Source organism: Indicator indicator, chromosome 10 (genome assembly GCF_027791375.1).
Source record: "Indicator indicator isolate 239-I01 chromosome 10, UM_Iind_1.1, whole genome shotgun sequence".
In the NCBI taxonomy this organism is placed as follows: Eukaryota; Metazoa; Chordata; class Aves; order Piciformes; family Indicatoridae; genus Indicator; species Indicator indicator.
The window spans coordinates 6906418-6923418 of NC_072019.1; the positions used below are offsets into that span (position 1 = coordinate 6906418).

At 37.8% G+C, this 17001-nt stretch overlaps 1 protein-coding gene across 1 annotated transcript in view; it reads left to right on the forward strand.

The window, feature by feature from the left end:
• Window positions 1-17001, forward strand: part of ST6GALNAC3 (ST6 N-acetylgalactosaminide alpha-2,6-sialyltransferase 3) — a 129138-nt gene that overhangs the window by 778 nt on the left and 111359 nt on the right. Inside the window, exon 2 of the mRNA XM_054384367.1 lies at window positions 12498-12699. Within this exon, the coding sequence (XP_054240342.1) occupies window positions 12498-12699 (202 nt within the window). The remainder of the gene's footprint in view (window positions 1-12497; window positions 12700-17001) is intronic.

Consider the following 17001-nt stretch of genomic DNA (forward strand, 5'->3'; position numbering starts at 1 on the left):
TAAATGATATACAAAGGTACTGTGAAGGAATAAATGTAAAGTTTAAGAGCGGTATTTTTCTTACAGCTTCTTTTCGAGTTGAATTGTATCTGTGGCTTTCTCTTTTTCTCCTTTAAATCAGAGATACTTTCAAATGAAGGAGGAAAGTTGTTTTTGTTCAGTGTAAGTAGCTAGGATATGCTGGCATACACCCAAGTACCCAGACAGTAGATTCTTTGACTAAAATACTGGATTTCTACTCTTTCTAATATTTGTTTCTAATTGGGTCAAGCTTTCCTGCTATTTGAAAACAGTATGCCCTGGTGGATGTTGGGGTACTTGCTCAAACAAAGAAAATGACAAACAGCAGCACTGACTTGCCCAAGGCCAGGCAGTAAAACAAAAGCCATCTGTGCTGTCTCATAGTAAAGATGCATCCTTTGTACTGTGGTCCCATCTTGTCTCCTAGAGAACAGTTCATATGAGGCAGTAGTGCCACCGTAATTTTCATTTACAGACATGTAAAAATGAAGCTCAATTTGAATGTTTTGGGGTTCTTTACTATTTTTTTCTTTTTTAATGCAAATCAGTAAAATGTGTGTGAGGGGAACAAGGGTTTGGAATAATTTCTGACATCTAAGAGCCCCTCTATATTTCTTTGACTAAAGGGCAGAAAACTGAGCTAGGTGCACATTTGTGTCACGTTTGTTCTATGAAAATGTTCTGGATCAGCTCTGATACAGTGGCTTGAAGTGGTTGCTTTTAAATTTAAGAAAGCCACAAATACAATATATTTGCCTTTTGACGTCTAGCACATTTAGCTTTTAATATAGATTCATGTATGAATGTGCTTTTATCTAAGCTTTTTATTAGAGATTTATAATCTTTTACATGAATTTTCCACAGAGTTTTCCTTGTGCATGCGCTACTTCAGTGATTCATATTCATATGAAACACATAAAGCCCTTTTAAGCAAAAATAAAAGCACAGAAAATCCAAATCAGTTCAATTACACTTGCAGATTGAAATAAAACTGTAATATATATATTCTATCAACATGCAAAGTCTATGAATTCTTGATTTGCTTAAAAAAATGTAAATCTTGGATTTGATTAGATTAGCTCTTGGAGTAATCTACACTGAATAAGTCTGTCTTCCTTTCATGTGATTTGTCAGTGTTTATAGTAGGTTTGTACACACAGCTTTCACCATTATTTTGTGGGCAATAAAAGCAGCCATGCAGAAAAGCCACCCATAAATGTCAGAAAACAGAGATATTTTGTTGCATTCCAAGGGCTTTGAAGGTCAAGTTCAATTCAGTTAGCTCACCCAGCATGAGAGGAGTGTGATATGAAGATAGAATGTGTGTTTGTGTAGGATATATATGTTACTGTCCCTGTACTATTCTATCAGGATAACAGATCAGCGAGAGATAAAACTTTACTGCTTGGAAGAATTTCGTTCAGAAAACTATCAATTTTTACGATTTTCTCTAGCTCCTATTGAAATGGTCTGCAGAAATAATGAATCCAAAGAATTTATAGCTTTTAGTACAATGGAGATTGGCTCCTAATTGTGGCTTTTGGGTGCTATTCCACTTCAGGTATACCATTCAACTGTGTGCGTTCACAAGGTGGGTGTCAGATCATGGATTTTATGGTAAACAGGAAATTGTATTTTGCATCCTTCTGATGAAAATTAGTACATGTAAAATTACTTTCTCAATTCCTAGAAGTGAGAGGTCATAACAAAAGGCAAAGATTGTCTGCTGTGAACTTGTCAGAACAGCCAAGGGGTCTGTTTTGCAGTGTCACACCAGACCATGCCACAAGCTCAGTGCTTCATGGACACAGCTTTTGGAGTATTTTCTCCTTTGTTATTAAACAAACAACCAACAAGAAAGAAACACCACCCCACCCCACCCCAAAAAAAAAAAACCCAAACAAAACCAAACCAACAACAACTAAAACAAACAACAAAAAAAAGATCAATAAAGCTCATAAATATGCTGAGGCTACTGCCTTGATCAGAGCTGTTATTGAGTTTCAGTCCCCTGATTTAAGGAGCTCCCTAGTCAACTAAGGGATATGTCATCAGCCTCCTGAATGGTATGTGAACAGTCATTATATTCTGTAACTACAATGCTGCATATTCTTTGCTATCTGGAGAGTCTCCCTCGTGGCAACTTCTGATAACCTCTTGGTCATGTTATCCAAGGATGAATAATGAACAGACTTACACGTAGAAGGAACACAATTGTACTCACTAGACAAGATTTTTTTTTTAAGTTTGCAGCATTTCCCAGTGATTGTATCAGTAGAAGCCAGTAAAGAAGGGTCAGATTGTTCCAGTACTTGAAAGGAAAGCTTCTGCCAAAAATGTACAGACTGTTTGCAAATCTGTGTCAGTACAGATGATGCATTGCTTAGTGCAGCCCCTCCTACAAATGAAATTTAAAATGTCGACCTGCCTTCTGTTTTTCATTTGGGCCATAAAATCATTGGATCTGCTATAAGTGTACAGTGTTTAGTAGCCAGTCTGCATTCCTAGATGGAAAGCTCCATGCTGTGATAATATCGTTACTGTATCCTATAAAAAGTGCCTTGCTGATTTCTGGATATCTTCATCCAAAACCAACCCCCTAAAAGCCCACTCTACAAATCAGTTACATCCTACAGAAGGCATGTTACACTGGTAAATGAACTCCTCAGACAGCTTGAACCCTAATCTGCCCATCCCAGCAAATAACACATTCTTTACATGCCTTTTACTCAAAAGTTTGCTGCCCTGAAGGGTTGTATGCCACAGAAATTGCTGAATGTCTACATCTAAATCTTGGCTTTTCATGTCTCTTCAGTGATGACACTGCCATTCAGGTGTCTAGCTTATGAATCCTTTTTAATTTTTTTCCCCAAATGCCCTTTATATAAGCATAAACAGCATAAAGGAAAGAACAAGGTTTAAGTGTGGCAAGTATAGTACTGAAAGTAGTATGTTCTCAGCTATATGTCAGAAAATTTAAATCTCCCATCATGAAATAGCTGGTCTCAGCCTAGAATTCTCTGTAATTAAGTCTTACTTTTTATCAATTATCAATTGTTATGGTTATTGTAGTGTTACTCTACATGCCAGAAGCAGGCAAAGCTTGAAGGCACTGAAGAATGCATTTTATTTTTCTGATAACGTATATGGCTACCATATAGATGAGATAGGCTAGAGAAGGCTTACCCAAAAAAACAAGTAAATTTCTGAGTTGGATAAAGGGAAAAGGCCTTGCCAAAACATGTTAGAGCCCAGGTTCACTTACTTTGTGTAAAAGGCCATACACAGAGGCCGCTTTTGCTTCCTGCCAACCCAGGACAACAAAATAAAGACCTTCTGCTGGCTGGCTGGCTGAAGAGCATCATCTCCACTGAGAATAGCTTGTGTCTAATTCACAGCGGTCCTCTTTTATTTTTGGGAAGACCAGTTTCTGGCCCTTTGCCTGGTGGTTTGAAAGAGGCCTCTAATGCTTTTATTTAGTAGTTGTATCTTATATTTCAGAGCAGAGCCAGCCATTCAGCCAGCTCTTGAAAGAGCACATATGCCTGCTCACAGTAAACACTCTTGGCATGCCTGCCACTGGAGCAAGACATTAAGCTGCATTGTGTTAGGGTGCTAGGGCTGCCTGTGGGTGCCTAACACAAGGCTAAAACAGATAAGGACCACCTGTTTCTGTTTTCCTTTTCACGCTTCTGAATAGCTGTGAATAGCAAGTGTGCTACAGTGGCAGAGAGGGTAGCCAGAGCAACTTTCCAAAAGTATTGACCTCCTAATGAACAGTATGGGATGGTGCTGGTGTGAAGGGCCAGAGCAAGAACCCTGCCAAGTAACAGACTGGACAAAGATCTCTTTTGTCTTCCAATATTTTCTGGACTTTAGAAGGAAACTGAGGCATGGGCCCAATTTTTGTTAGCTTCGAGTCCAGCACAGCAGTTAGGGACCTTTACAGATCAAAATTCAAGAGAGGAAATTTGGGCTTGTCCAGATGGTGTTGGACACTTCGATTTCACTTGTGTGGATTTCTGGTAATTTAGTTTTTGGTCTGTAGCACCAACATTTTCCTGCAGATGGAAGTTTCCTGCAGGCAGGTGAAAGTTTCTGTAAAAGGTGTTTTCTTCACAGATGTGCAGCCTGAGAATATGAAGTTTGTGGCATTACAACATTTTATTCACTTTCACTTCTTCTGCACCTGGTCTGCTGTCACATGTTTAATTTTGCCTGTTTTATTTTTTTTCTTATCTAGAAGTTAGTTCTTCTGGGGCTTACATCCCAGTGTAGGGTTTGCAAAACATATAGGTATGTGATTAATATTCACTCCTCCTGCTGTGTACCAAACACACTGATAATTTTACTACCAGGAGCAGACATTTAGTATATCTCACACTCACTTTAGAAGCCATCACATTCCTCTCCTGAGAGTTTTTGAAACAATGAATGGAGTATTGCTGATATTTCTTATGCAATCACAAAGAAATGCAATAGGCTCTTATTACATACGTTAAAATATATAGACATCTGCAGAGATATTTTATTATTTATTAATATTTCTTCATGGATGAGTGTGGCTTTTTGTTGCAGCTTTTCTTCTGGTTTATGAATTTTTAGTCTATTTTTGGTTGAAAGAATAATCTTTTTGAAAGGAATTGGCAGCTATGGGATATCCTTCAGAATGCTTGTGAAAATCAGCTCAGTTGGGGATTCATTCTTATGATGTTGCTTATCATGAGTCTTTATGTGTTTCTAGAGAGATGTCATCTCTGTGAGGTGTAACTGGTGGAGTAAGAGTTAATAGTTGCATATGGGTGGGTTTTTTTCTTTGAACTTTTTCTCAGCAGGTGAAAAATAACTACAATCGAGTGGTACTTCAGTAAGTAGTAACAACCAAGTGCCAGGTTGAAAGATCACAAATTCTTGTACCAGCAGTTCTATTATAGGGAAGCGCACGTCAGCCTGTGTGTGCCTCTGAAAGCTTGCCAAGCGATTGATAAGAGCTGGGCAATAATCCAGAGTGAAAAAAGAAGAAAAGCCCAACAACCACCATTTGAGAGCTGTACTGCAGAGGCTTTTCTTTTTTTTACGACTACTTAATTGTACACAGACTACATCAGTGTTTATATAAGATGCATCTACTGCTACTGATGAAATTCACCCTAGTTGCGAAGGACATCAATGAATCAGTAACAGCAGTTTTTGATTAAATATTCTTAACAGATCTTCTAAATGAAAAATCAACAAACCTTATCTAAAATGTGCTTCTCTGCCGTGGGCATTTTAATGTCTAGGTCTTCTAAGTTACTGGACAGCTTTCAGTTGCAGAATGAAACAAGGGAGCAGACTAGCCAAACTCATGTCTTGCTCAGAAGCTTAGGCTGGCTTGGTGGTACTGTGATTTTGTGAAGATTGGAGCTGTGCTAATGCGTTTGTGCCCTGTTAGGAGTAAAGGCTATTTACATAGGGAAACCTAGGCAAGAATTAGATTGCTGAAGGAAATACAAATTCAGCTTTGAGTAAGCAGGAAAGGAGTGGGAGAAACAATCATTATAGGATATGGGGAGCTCAAAGTGCATAAGAATACCTCCACAAAAAAAGATGCTCCTTTGTATCAGGCTTTGATTGTAGGCCAAGGGAATAATGACACAGATTAATTCTTGAAATCTGGCAATGCTTTACAGAAGGACTTAGAATCACTGGGACTTTTCAAATGATGGAATTTCTTATGCATATGGGAGACCTCCAAAATGCTTCATCAGTTACTTCTTGAAACTTTGAAGTTCTTCACCTTACATAATTTCATATTATTACCCAAAGATGTATATTATTTCTGATGGGAATACCATACATAATAAAGTTATGCAGTAACCCGAGAGTAAATGTCCGTAGCAATGATCTTCCTACACACAGAGAGTGAGACTGACCACTGCTGCTTCATCGTTGGACAATACTGTGCTGATCCCTAGTTTTGCTCTTTGCTGGGTGCTCTGCAGATTTTTGGCTTTAATGAAGGAGATCTTTGAAAAACAGTTGAGCTGTTATGAAGCTACACTGCCATTCGTATGGGACTGCATTGTGAATCACTGTGAAAACTGAGTGATGTTAACAAGTTTTCAGTCAAAGATAACGATAAAAGAGGTGCAATGAGCTATGCTCTTGAGAGTTCTTCAACTGCCTTAGCTATAAAAAAGGCCAGAGCTCCTACAGAGGAGGCATGCAAGAAGTAATGGGTCCTCTATTCATGCCTTCTCAAACATCACAAGCTATGAACACAGTACTGATTCAGGGTACATTCTTAAAAGAAATACTTCCCAGGTTGTATGGAAGGCTCAAAGGTGTATGTTTCTTTCATTGTATCTCTTCTATTTTTATGTATGCTGCATTTCTTTCCTTGCTTCTCCATCACTGAACTTTATTTCTGTGCTTACTTCTCAGCTTCCTGGATGTTTACGTTCCAGTTTAACAAAGGTGCCCTTTCACAGAATTAAAAAACCCAATAGAGAAACAGTTGCCTTAATCTTATTTTTATTGGGTTTTGAAGCCCAACCAGATCTACTTCTGATATAACCCCTTACATTCTTTGTTTTCTTCTCCTGAGAGAGAAACATTGACAACCATCTCCTGCAGAGCCTTTGAACATATTCAGGTTAAATTTCACTTCTGGAGTCTCTGGAGAAGAAGAAAGTAAATCCTCAACTACTGATTTTATGCAAATGTTGTTTGACATATGTCTGTTTCTAAAAGTACCTTTTCTATATAGTCTGCTCCCTCTTTGAAAAATCCTAGGACCCCTGCCTGAGTATCCCTCAAGCATCTCTTTTAAAGGGAGGTTCCGGACAAAAGAAACAGCTGGAAGGCATATTTATTTCCAATATCAGTGAAATCAGTGAGGTATGCTGAATCAGTGCATGGAGAGAATTTCACTTTATGGTCTGTTGTAAAAGAAAACAACGTTTGAAGAGGATGCACAAGACTGTAAAAAGAAACCTGCGTTTTACATATAGTGGTCTACAAAATGAAACAAATTCAGTAAGTGTAGCCATTATTGTTTTCAATTGACATTATACTTGAATAAAAAGACAGCTCTATAATAAAAGTAGTATAATGTGCAGAGATATTTAAAAGCAATTGAATTATTCAGTGTGCTTGTAAAGGTGGGTATTGTGAAGCTAATGCAATATAACTGCATATTGTATCATATCAGAGACGCAAAGCCCTTATGTAAGTCTTTACCATTGATTTGTCCTTCCAAGAGCAGTGCTATCATGTACCCATGAAAATATCAGGGGTAAAATGAATGCTGTAAAAAAATGATTTCTGAAAAAAAGTTTATTTTCATTTTATCTTTGGGATGTGTAACTTCTGCTGGTGCCAAAGGTTTTTTCCCTAGAATCTTCCATAATATCATATTCAACTTTGACACTGAACAAATACAGACAGTTAAGTATAATTGGGACAATAAACCTGAGAAACAAGACGGTTCTAGAATAAAAGTTTAGGAGCTGTTTCTGTTGATTTGTTTGTGGTCTTAGGGAAGTTGCTTTCAGCCTCAATATTTGCATCCATGAAATTGGTGTTTACTGTTAATCTCACTTAGATGGGGATTAATTACCACTTGTAAAGTAGTTTGATAGTCTCTGTCGTAATTGATTCTAAGTGGCATTGTGTTGATCTTGATCTAGAAAGTACAATAAAGATACTATTACATACCTTGGTTACATCATGAATTTCTCTTCTTATGCTGAAAATATTTCTTTTCTTTCTCCTTGCTAGACAGCTATATCAAACACATAAAAAAAAGAATGTGATTTATTATTCTATCAGGCATTATTGAACTATTAAAAATAGTCTCATCAATTCATACTTCTTAAGATATTATGAAAGAAAAATTACTAAAACTCATTCACCCTGTCAAGTTCTTGCCAAACTGAAACTAATGACTCACTGTAGCACTGGTAAATAGCTAAAAATGGATGATGTGAAGGTTATAAATAGTGTTAGGGACCATGTTGCAAAATTATGTGTATGTATATATATATCTAGAGAGAGAGAGATGCACACACACACACACATATACATTATATATATACACACATATACCCCTCCCTATAGAAGAACGGTTGTTACTGGTTTATTTTCATGATGTTTTTAATGAAATTCTAACCAATGTAGCAGTGTGACCTTTATGTTTTTATTTTAATTCCTATTTTAAAAATGTAAGTATAATCTGAAGTATTAGAAGAGTGAATTGTGCATACTGCTTATAGATTTTGATGTGCAAACTAGACAGAATGAGCCAGGTGTCGGAAATAACTGGAATTATATAATTGTGGGGACTGAGTAAAAAGAGCTGAAAAGAAACTGTTTATTTTTAGTTTCTATTTTCTTCCTAGTGAGGCAGTATTGAAGTAGATGGACTCTGATCTAAACTGTGCCTGCTTTTATTTATTTATTAAACCATAAATTATCAGCATTTTAGACCTAGTGTCATTAGCAAATAGTGAATTCCATTGATCTTCTGCTACAGGATCCTGTGCTCCTAAGCATGGTAATTTTCTTCTCGTCATTTAGACTAGGGATGTATTACAGTAAAATAAAATGTTAGTAAAGCTAATATACTGTGCAAGTTGTCCAGCTAAGAAACTGCTTAAAATACATCTTGTTGTTTAATCCTCCCTGAATATATATAAAAAATGTATATGACTAATTTTTATTTAAATGTTGGCAACATCAATATAATTATCATTGAATTATCTAAAAATATAAAGATTACCTGAGATTTGTACTGGGAATGTTTCCATGTCAGAGAAACATTTTTTTTTGTTAAGAGATTTACATTCATAAGAACTGAAAATTAGGGAGGAATGAGATTTTTTTTTTCTCTGCAGACTTGCTAATTAGTGTTGGTTTAGCTCTCCCAAATGGTAACATGTGTAAGTATTTAAAATGTTGATGCAGGCAAATTTTGAGACAAATTAGAGGCTGGTATTCATCCTGGTATATAGCCTCATAGTTCTCTTGTATCCTAATTTCATGTAGAATTCCTAAAGCCGCCAGTGCTAAATTACAAGTTTCATCAGATGAAAGACAACAGAATCCATTTATCTGCAGAAAGAGGCGATTTTGCAAGGAGCACTTACTGACAAATAGTGCCTGTGTCTTATGTTTTGGGATTTTTTTCTTGAGCAGGTAAAGGAGTGAGGAACTTGAGGAAAACAAATTACTTTTAGAGGTGCCCTTTAGAATACTCTTGGCCACAGAGCAGACTTCTTTACTTAATGCTGTAAGAAGGCTAAAATCATTATAAGTAGGTGCTTTGTTGTTTTTCAGTATTTTTTTCGGTGGAATTTATAAAGCCACTGAAATCACAGTTTGCAATAGTCTTTCCCTCAGACAATGCATATTGTTGGGTTTTTACACTTTTAACAAAAATTATAGGAGAACCAAATCCCAAACACAAGCTTCTTTTGTACAAGTTGATAAGTAGACATTCTGTTTGTATATGACTTAATTTTTTTTTTCAACAAAACAGTTGTAACAGATGCTTTCATTCCTTTCTGTTGCAAAAATTCCTTATTTCTCACATTGCATTGTTCGCCTTAGTGCAGGGGTCCATTCTGTCTAAGCAACGGAAAGAAAAAAATGTTTATTGTTTTCTTTTTCAAATAATATTCTCTTGCATATGAAAACAAAAGGAGGCCTCAGTTCCTTCCTCCTGCACCCCACCCCCGCAAAGTACAATGTATTTAAAGAGAAGGAAAGTAAAAATCAGATGGCATCATAGTCAAGGCCTGGAAATCTTTCCAGGGCAAAGACTCCTTAGAACAGATTCCTGTGACAAGAACACAAAGCTGAGTGCAAATTTTTCAAGTTTGGTGCATATCTGTGCAAGAAAAAAGAAAAAAAAAAAAAAGAAGAGAAGATGTTCAACAAATCAGGATGACAGAATATTTGGAAATCAGGTAGTGGCATCATACAGGGAGTATTGCTGCTTCCTGCTGTGGACATTTTGACTGAAGCATAGAGTGGAAGAGGACCCTAAATTTCCTTTAAATATTTGCAATATTTAAATTCTAATTTGTAATACATAATATGACTAGTACATGCTCCTCCTCATTGCTTTTTGATTATCACTTGTGCTGTGCATCTTGGCTGCTCTTAACGCTTGCAAAGCCCTGATATATAGTTAAGCATTTCTCACTTCCTCTGCTACTAGCGAAAGTGACACAGAAGTGCTCCCCAGCCAGTTTATTGCAATTTAATGTTAATCTGTAATAATGCAGCTGATGAAAAGTGCAGTGGCTTCCATGAATTCTGAATTGTGCTTAGGCTGTGGCTGCTGCGCTGCCCTCTGAAGATTTGCTGGGTTTGGTTTTACTTTATGCAATCAGTAGCTCTCTGAATCACATCGCCACAATACCTCTTTTCGTCATCCTTTTCCCTTTCTCCTCATAAGGACATCATGCACCCAAGTTTTCCATTTCAGTCTTTCATTGTTTTTCTCTTACGAATTGCACCCTCCTAATACATAGGGCTGTGCAATTGACCTCCTTAATGGACTATTTTGTTCACTCTTTTCTGTGGGAGTACAATAACACTCACTCAAATTTGCTGTTTGCAATGTGTGTAATTCTTGCTCTTTTCTTATACAAAAACAGAACCCAAGTATGACAGCAGTGCCTTTAGGCCTTGTGTGCCTGTGTTCAGTAAAACTTTGTCTACATCTTTCCCAGTATGTTAGCTGTTTAAATATTGTTGTTTCTTCTGCCAAACAGTTTGAATTTTAGCTTCTGCAGACTGTCAAATGAACCTCCAGGCAAGGAACAGATTTATCTTACATGGTTGCAATCAGAGGTCACCTTTCACCTCTCTACCACTGCAGCATGTACCATCTAAAATGAGTACTCTGCTGCTTCCTGTTTGCGGGTGATATTTGTCAGCAAGAATTAGGGCGTTCAGATTCTGTCATCCACTGTTAAGTCTAATTTTGTAGGTGTGTAGGTCCTTAGGCAAACAAAATTTTTTCTATTTTCTGTATATTTTACTGTTCAGAGGGATGGTGATTAAACTGTGGCAAATTATATGAAGCTAGAATGTAATTAAAGTACAGTAAAAGCACCTGTAAATGATCATTGTTCCATTCCCTTGGGGAAAATGTGAAAAACAACCTTTGTGATAATCACACTAAGAAGCTTTACATGTGCCAACTAACAGGTTTTGGCCTTAAGTAATTTGTCTAAAATAATGGACTGCAGAATTTTAAAAATAACTACAAAGGAGGGGAACATCATATTTCTTCTGGCTTTTTCTTCTGCAGACTGGGGAGTTACCCAGTGAAAAAGCTGTTATCTTTCTGCGGTTACATTCACCTGTCCAACCAATTGGATAGGTTAGGGGTGGAAAGCAAGGGCTAATTAAATACAGGCTTCAGATCTGCTACATTATTAACAATGGAAGTCATCTTAGCCAAGATAATAATGCCTCACTTTGTAAATTCATGAACATGAAATGAAGCAGAATGTTGTCCTGACTTCATCTATTCTAAAATATTTAAGGTTGGAGTATGAGTTCTGTTGCACAGGAATGATTTAAAACTAATGCAACGGAGCTGGTGAGGGGCCTGGAACAAAAGCCCTATGAGGGGAAGCTGAGGGAGCTGGGGGTGTTTAGCCTGGAGAAGAGGAGGCTCAGGGGAGACCTCATTGCTGTCTACAACTACCTGAAGGGAGGTTGTAGGCAGGTGGGGGTTGGTCTGTTCTCCCAGGCAACCAGCATCAGAATGAGGGGACACAGTCTCAAGTTGTGCCAGGGGAGGTATAGGCTGGATATTAGGAGGAAGTTCTTCACAGAGAGAGTGATTGCCCATTGGAATGGGCTGCCCAGAGAGGTGGTGGAGTCACCATCCCTGGAGATGTTCAAGAAAAGACTGTATGAGGCACTTAGTGCCATGGTCTAGTTGATTGGATAGGGTTGGGTGATAAATTGGACTAGATGATTTTGGAGGTCTCTTCCAACCTGGTTGATTCTAAGATTCTGTGAAATACAATCTGTAGTGATCATCTTTTCATAGTGAGCTTTTGCGTGGTGTGGCTGCAGAGCGGATTTTTACCTTGTGTCTTTGTCACATACCTAGAGTAATGATAATTTTGAGTGGGGGCTGATGTGGAAGTTTGCATTAAATCTTGATTCCAAATATAAATAAAGTTAAAAACTCATGGATGTTTTTTTTGAACCTTAAAAAGAAGCCTAACTGATTTTATTTTCATTTTAACAAAATGGATTCATTTCAATCCAGTTCTAAAGAAAAAAAAATCAAAACATCTGAAATGCAAATTTATTGAAACAAAATGATCACCACCTGTCTCCTTGTGCTGAACTACCATAAAAATAATTTCACATAAAGCTTTCTAAAGCATTTATCCTTCATCCTACAATAGCAGATACATATTTTTTATTAAAACAATTCTTAATTTTTTTTTCTTTTCATTACAGAGAAAGTCCATTGTTGCAGCGAGTTTCATTGCAGCATTCCTCTGTCTGATCATCGTTCGTCTCACAAATGAAGTAACTTTCCCTTTGATCCTAAACTGCTTTGGGCAAGCCAATGTCAAATGGATACCATTTTCTAACGGTCAAAGGCAGCCTCTGAGAACTCATTATGGATATATAAATGTGAAAACACAAGAGGTAAGACCTGGTATAAAGGGAACAGCAAATTGAATCAGTAGACTTCTCTTTCTTGATCCCCCTGTGCAAAAACTAAAGTGAACAATGTTTCTGTTCAAAGTATCCTTTTTGAAGGACCCTTGAATTTTTTAAAAGCTTGGTTAAGTCTGCAGTGGAGAAAGCAAGAAGCTGGCCTCAAAATCATATTTGGTGAAGCGGAAACTGGTATTTATACCGGCAAGAGAGTTTTTCAGATTAATTTCAGACTTTCAGTACTTTTAACTGGAAAGAAAATTTCCAGGCTGTATTTTAAAATACTTTGGCTATGTCTACTTTGCAAAATACTTGCTGTGTGATAAAAATACTTGTGATAAAAATTGATTTTGAAGAGACTTCTGCTGTAATCTGTCCTACTTGGCAAATCATCTAATGACATTGCTGGGTTTTGGGGGTAGTGGTGCTTTCCCCTTCATATTCTTCCTTTCTCTCTTAGTGTGCTATTTATAACACATACAAACTAGCAAAATAAGTTAACATAAGAAAAAGAACTCTAAAAGCTCTTTCTTATCGTTTATAGCACTGTAAGTGCTAAACAGGCTCTCCAGGGGGGTTGTGGAGTCTCCTTCTCCGGAGACTTTCAAAACCCACCTGAATGTGTTCCTGTGTGGACTACCCTAAGTGACTCTGCTCTGGCAGGGGGGTTGGACCTGATGATCTCTTGAGGTCCCTTCCAAACTCTGATAGATCATAATATTGTGATAAGTCATGGTAAATACTGTCAGACCTTCATTTACTGCTTCTTATTTTTCTTTATAAAACTGCAATTATTAATGAATGAAATTCATTCATATAACAGCTTTTATGGAGGATTAAAATACTCTAGCAATTTATGACACTCACTCCTGTAAAATTATTGGACAAGTTAGGTTGGGTTTGTTTGGTTTGTTTTGGGTTGAGTTCTTTGTTCTTGTTTTGTATGTTTATCTGGTTTTGTTGCAGTTGTTGTTTGGTTTTGTTTTGATTGCTGGTGGTGGTTGTTTTTTATATGAATATATTGGAGGCCAAAGTATCTTATCTACAGAGCAGAAATATGGCAAGAACCCAAAAGAAAATCTGTTTGAGTCAAGATGTGAATCCTAGCCCCAGTGAAGTGAATAGGAACTGCTCTTGAGTTTAAAGGGCTAGGGCTCCATCCAGCCTACGTTAAGTACAAAAGGACCAGTAGAACCCAGTAAAAATGAGAGGACAGTGCGTTCTGCATGTCCCTGCATTATGGTCACAGTAGCGGGGGTGGAATCTGAATGAGGCAGAGCTGCCACGGTCACTTGATCACTATCAGTCTGAACTGATAAATGGAGAGGAGAGCAGCATGCTAATCCATTTTTATTCACCACTGCCTTCATCTGAGGTTAGATGTAGCTTGTGGGAGCCTTAATTCATTCTTAAATTTGATAACACGCTTGGAAGTTCTAGCAGTAAATGGAAATGAATGTCCTGAAAGTTGGTGGCCAGTATTGATTAGTAAGACATTTGTCTCAATTTAGCTTAGGTCATGAAGGACTCATCAAACTTAGTAATTTTAATTGTTTTCCCTCTTGTATTTGCAGATTACATTAATATTTGCTAATTAAAATGATAATGAAGAAACCGAACATGCCTTGTTAATTGTGAATGCACTATCTTCTGACTTAATTATTCCCTGTGTGAGGAAATTTTTATTGTGCTGCCCATGTGAAAAGCTTTTAGACAGCTCCTGTTCCTAACTCACACTCACAGCTTTCTCAGACTACAATTTTTGTAACAGAGATCATTTTATTAAAAAAGTGATTGTATGTGATCTGTATTAAAATAGAAATTCTCAGCTGTCCATAGTGATTAAAACCACAGCTCTCTCATTTCTATGTAAGTGCCAAATACACTGAATTTCTGTGAATTTTGTAGAATTAAGATGTTATTTTCTACTGTTTTTTCAAGCTGCTGTGGTATGTAAGATAAGCAGGAGGTCCAGTATATGAGTGCAGCTAGTGCCCTAAACAGATGTGACCAAGGCTTTTGCAAAATGGTACACTTGCTATCTCATCAATGGGCAAGGATCAAAGGGTGAGGATACTGTATTATACAGAATTAACAGAAAATGGTGTGATGGAGGGGAAGATAGGTGTTAGGGTATTTAAAGAAATTAATTTTTATTGAGGGAATATTTTCACATCTGTTGAATAATGTTCACAGTCTTCCAGAGCGTCCTTTGAAGACTCACCCTCCTGGGTCCTATGTGTCTCCTGCTGTCCAACAGCACTCCCTCCTCTTCTTCAGCCACTTCCAACATCTTCCTCCTTTTCTTCACATTTTTGGTTCTGTGGTCCTTTATCTGCTCCTCTCAGGGTCCACTCTGAGGTCTGGCTGATTGCAGCATGCTAGGGCTCACTAATTCCCATTTCTCAGTGTACTTAAATAGTACATATACAAGGTCAACAGAACTGAGTAACTATGCCACCAACCCATTCAGTCATCTGAAGTGGCAGGGAAAATAGGTAATCTGGGTTAACTGTTACTGTACTTTTCCTGTCCCTCCCTTGCGTACTTACTTCAGGGGGTAAGGGGAAGGCAAGACTTGAAAACCATATGAGGTGATGGAAAATCAATTACTTGGGGGTTAAGGCTGAAGTAATCAATGGTTTGTATTAAAGAAGATCAAGAAATATGACAATATTAACACCTATGCTTGTCTCAAGTGAAAACAGTGATGTTTATATAGAATCATAGAATCACTCAGGGTTGGAAGGCACCACGAGGATCATCTAGTTCCAACCCCCCTGCCTGAGGGACACCTCACACTAGATCAGGCTGTCTAAACCCTCATCCAGCCTGGCCTTAAACTCCTCCAGGGATGGGGCCTCAACCACCTCCCTGGGCAACCCATTCCAAGATCTCACCACTCTCATGGTGAAGAACTTCTTCCTTACGTCCAGTCAGAATCTCCCCACTTCCAGCTTCGTTCCATTTCCCCTAGTCCTGTCACTACCTGATATCCTAAAAAGTCCCTCCCCAGCTTTCTTGCCCCTTAAGATATTGGAAGGCCACAATAAGGTCACTTTGGAGCCTTCTCCTCTCCAGACTGAACAGCCCCAACTCTCTCAGTCTGTCCTCACAGGAGAGGTGCTCCAGCCCTCTGATTATCCTGGTGGCCCTTCTCTGGACACCTTCCAGCATGTCCATATCCCTCTTGTAATAGGGGCTCCAGAACTGGATGAGTAGGAAGAGTACTCCAGGTGGGGTCTCACCAGAGCAGAGTAGAGGGGGAGAATCAGGTATGATCAGAATAATGCCATAAAGGTGTGTTTCAAGGGTGTTGTGTATTTGACTTGACAGTATAATAATAGTGTGGAAAAAAATCTGAAAAAAAAAATTACCTCAAATATGTGGGAGTATTCAATATAAAATGCAAAGACAGACATAACTTAATCTCTAATTAAGGCTGTACATAATACAGTGTTGTTGCTATGGTTTCCCTGATTTGTAGCTATAGCAACAGCTTTGGAAAACCTGACTTTATGTACAGTAAACACACAATATTTGAAATATAAATAGATGTGAAATGCTGTACTATTGTGGCCCATTATTTCTAGACACGTTTTAGTTTGACTTTTGAGATATTTCTGAAATAAATAGCTCTTCACCCAGACAGTTTGCGTCCTGTGGCTGTCCTCCTTCCCTGCAAGAGAAGAGGATACCTCAGTAGTCCTCCAAAATTTGATGTGATTTCTTTTTCAGTGCCTAGATCAGAGAGGACTCCCTGAGATTTGTGAAAGACTATGGCTGCCTGTTTTGCAATATCGCTCTCTCAATCAAATACATGAATCTTGACCTTTCAGTGAGAAGGAAGCTTATTGGCAAGATGACCTTTCTGTCCCTTATTTTCTCCACTTCATACCTGTGAATTTTTGGCGATAGGACCTATGAAATCTGTCTTTAAGAAATGTCATGCCTATCGTGTGTACTTTCATAGACGATGTTACTCTAAGGTGGTTACCTAATTGAAACCTATTGTCATTTGAGTAAACTTTCCCCCCCAGTCCACAGGGATGTATTGATTCTTGTGTATCAAAAATGGAAAAGGAGATGAAAAGAAGCACATATAGAAAATATAACTTTCTTTTGTACCACTCCTACTCTATAAAGAGTTCTGGAAATATTTAATGAACTGCAGCATTATGACATCAATTTAAAACCCATTAGCATTTTCAAACTTTATGCTAGGCAAGTCTAATAGTGTTCTTGGATATTTGATTGTGCCTTCTGAAAGGTGAATATTGAATAGATTTT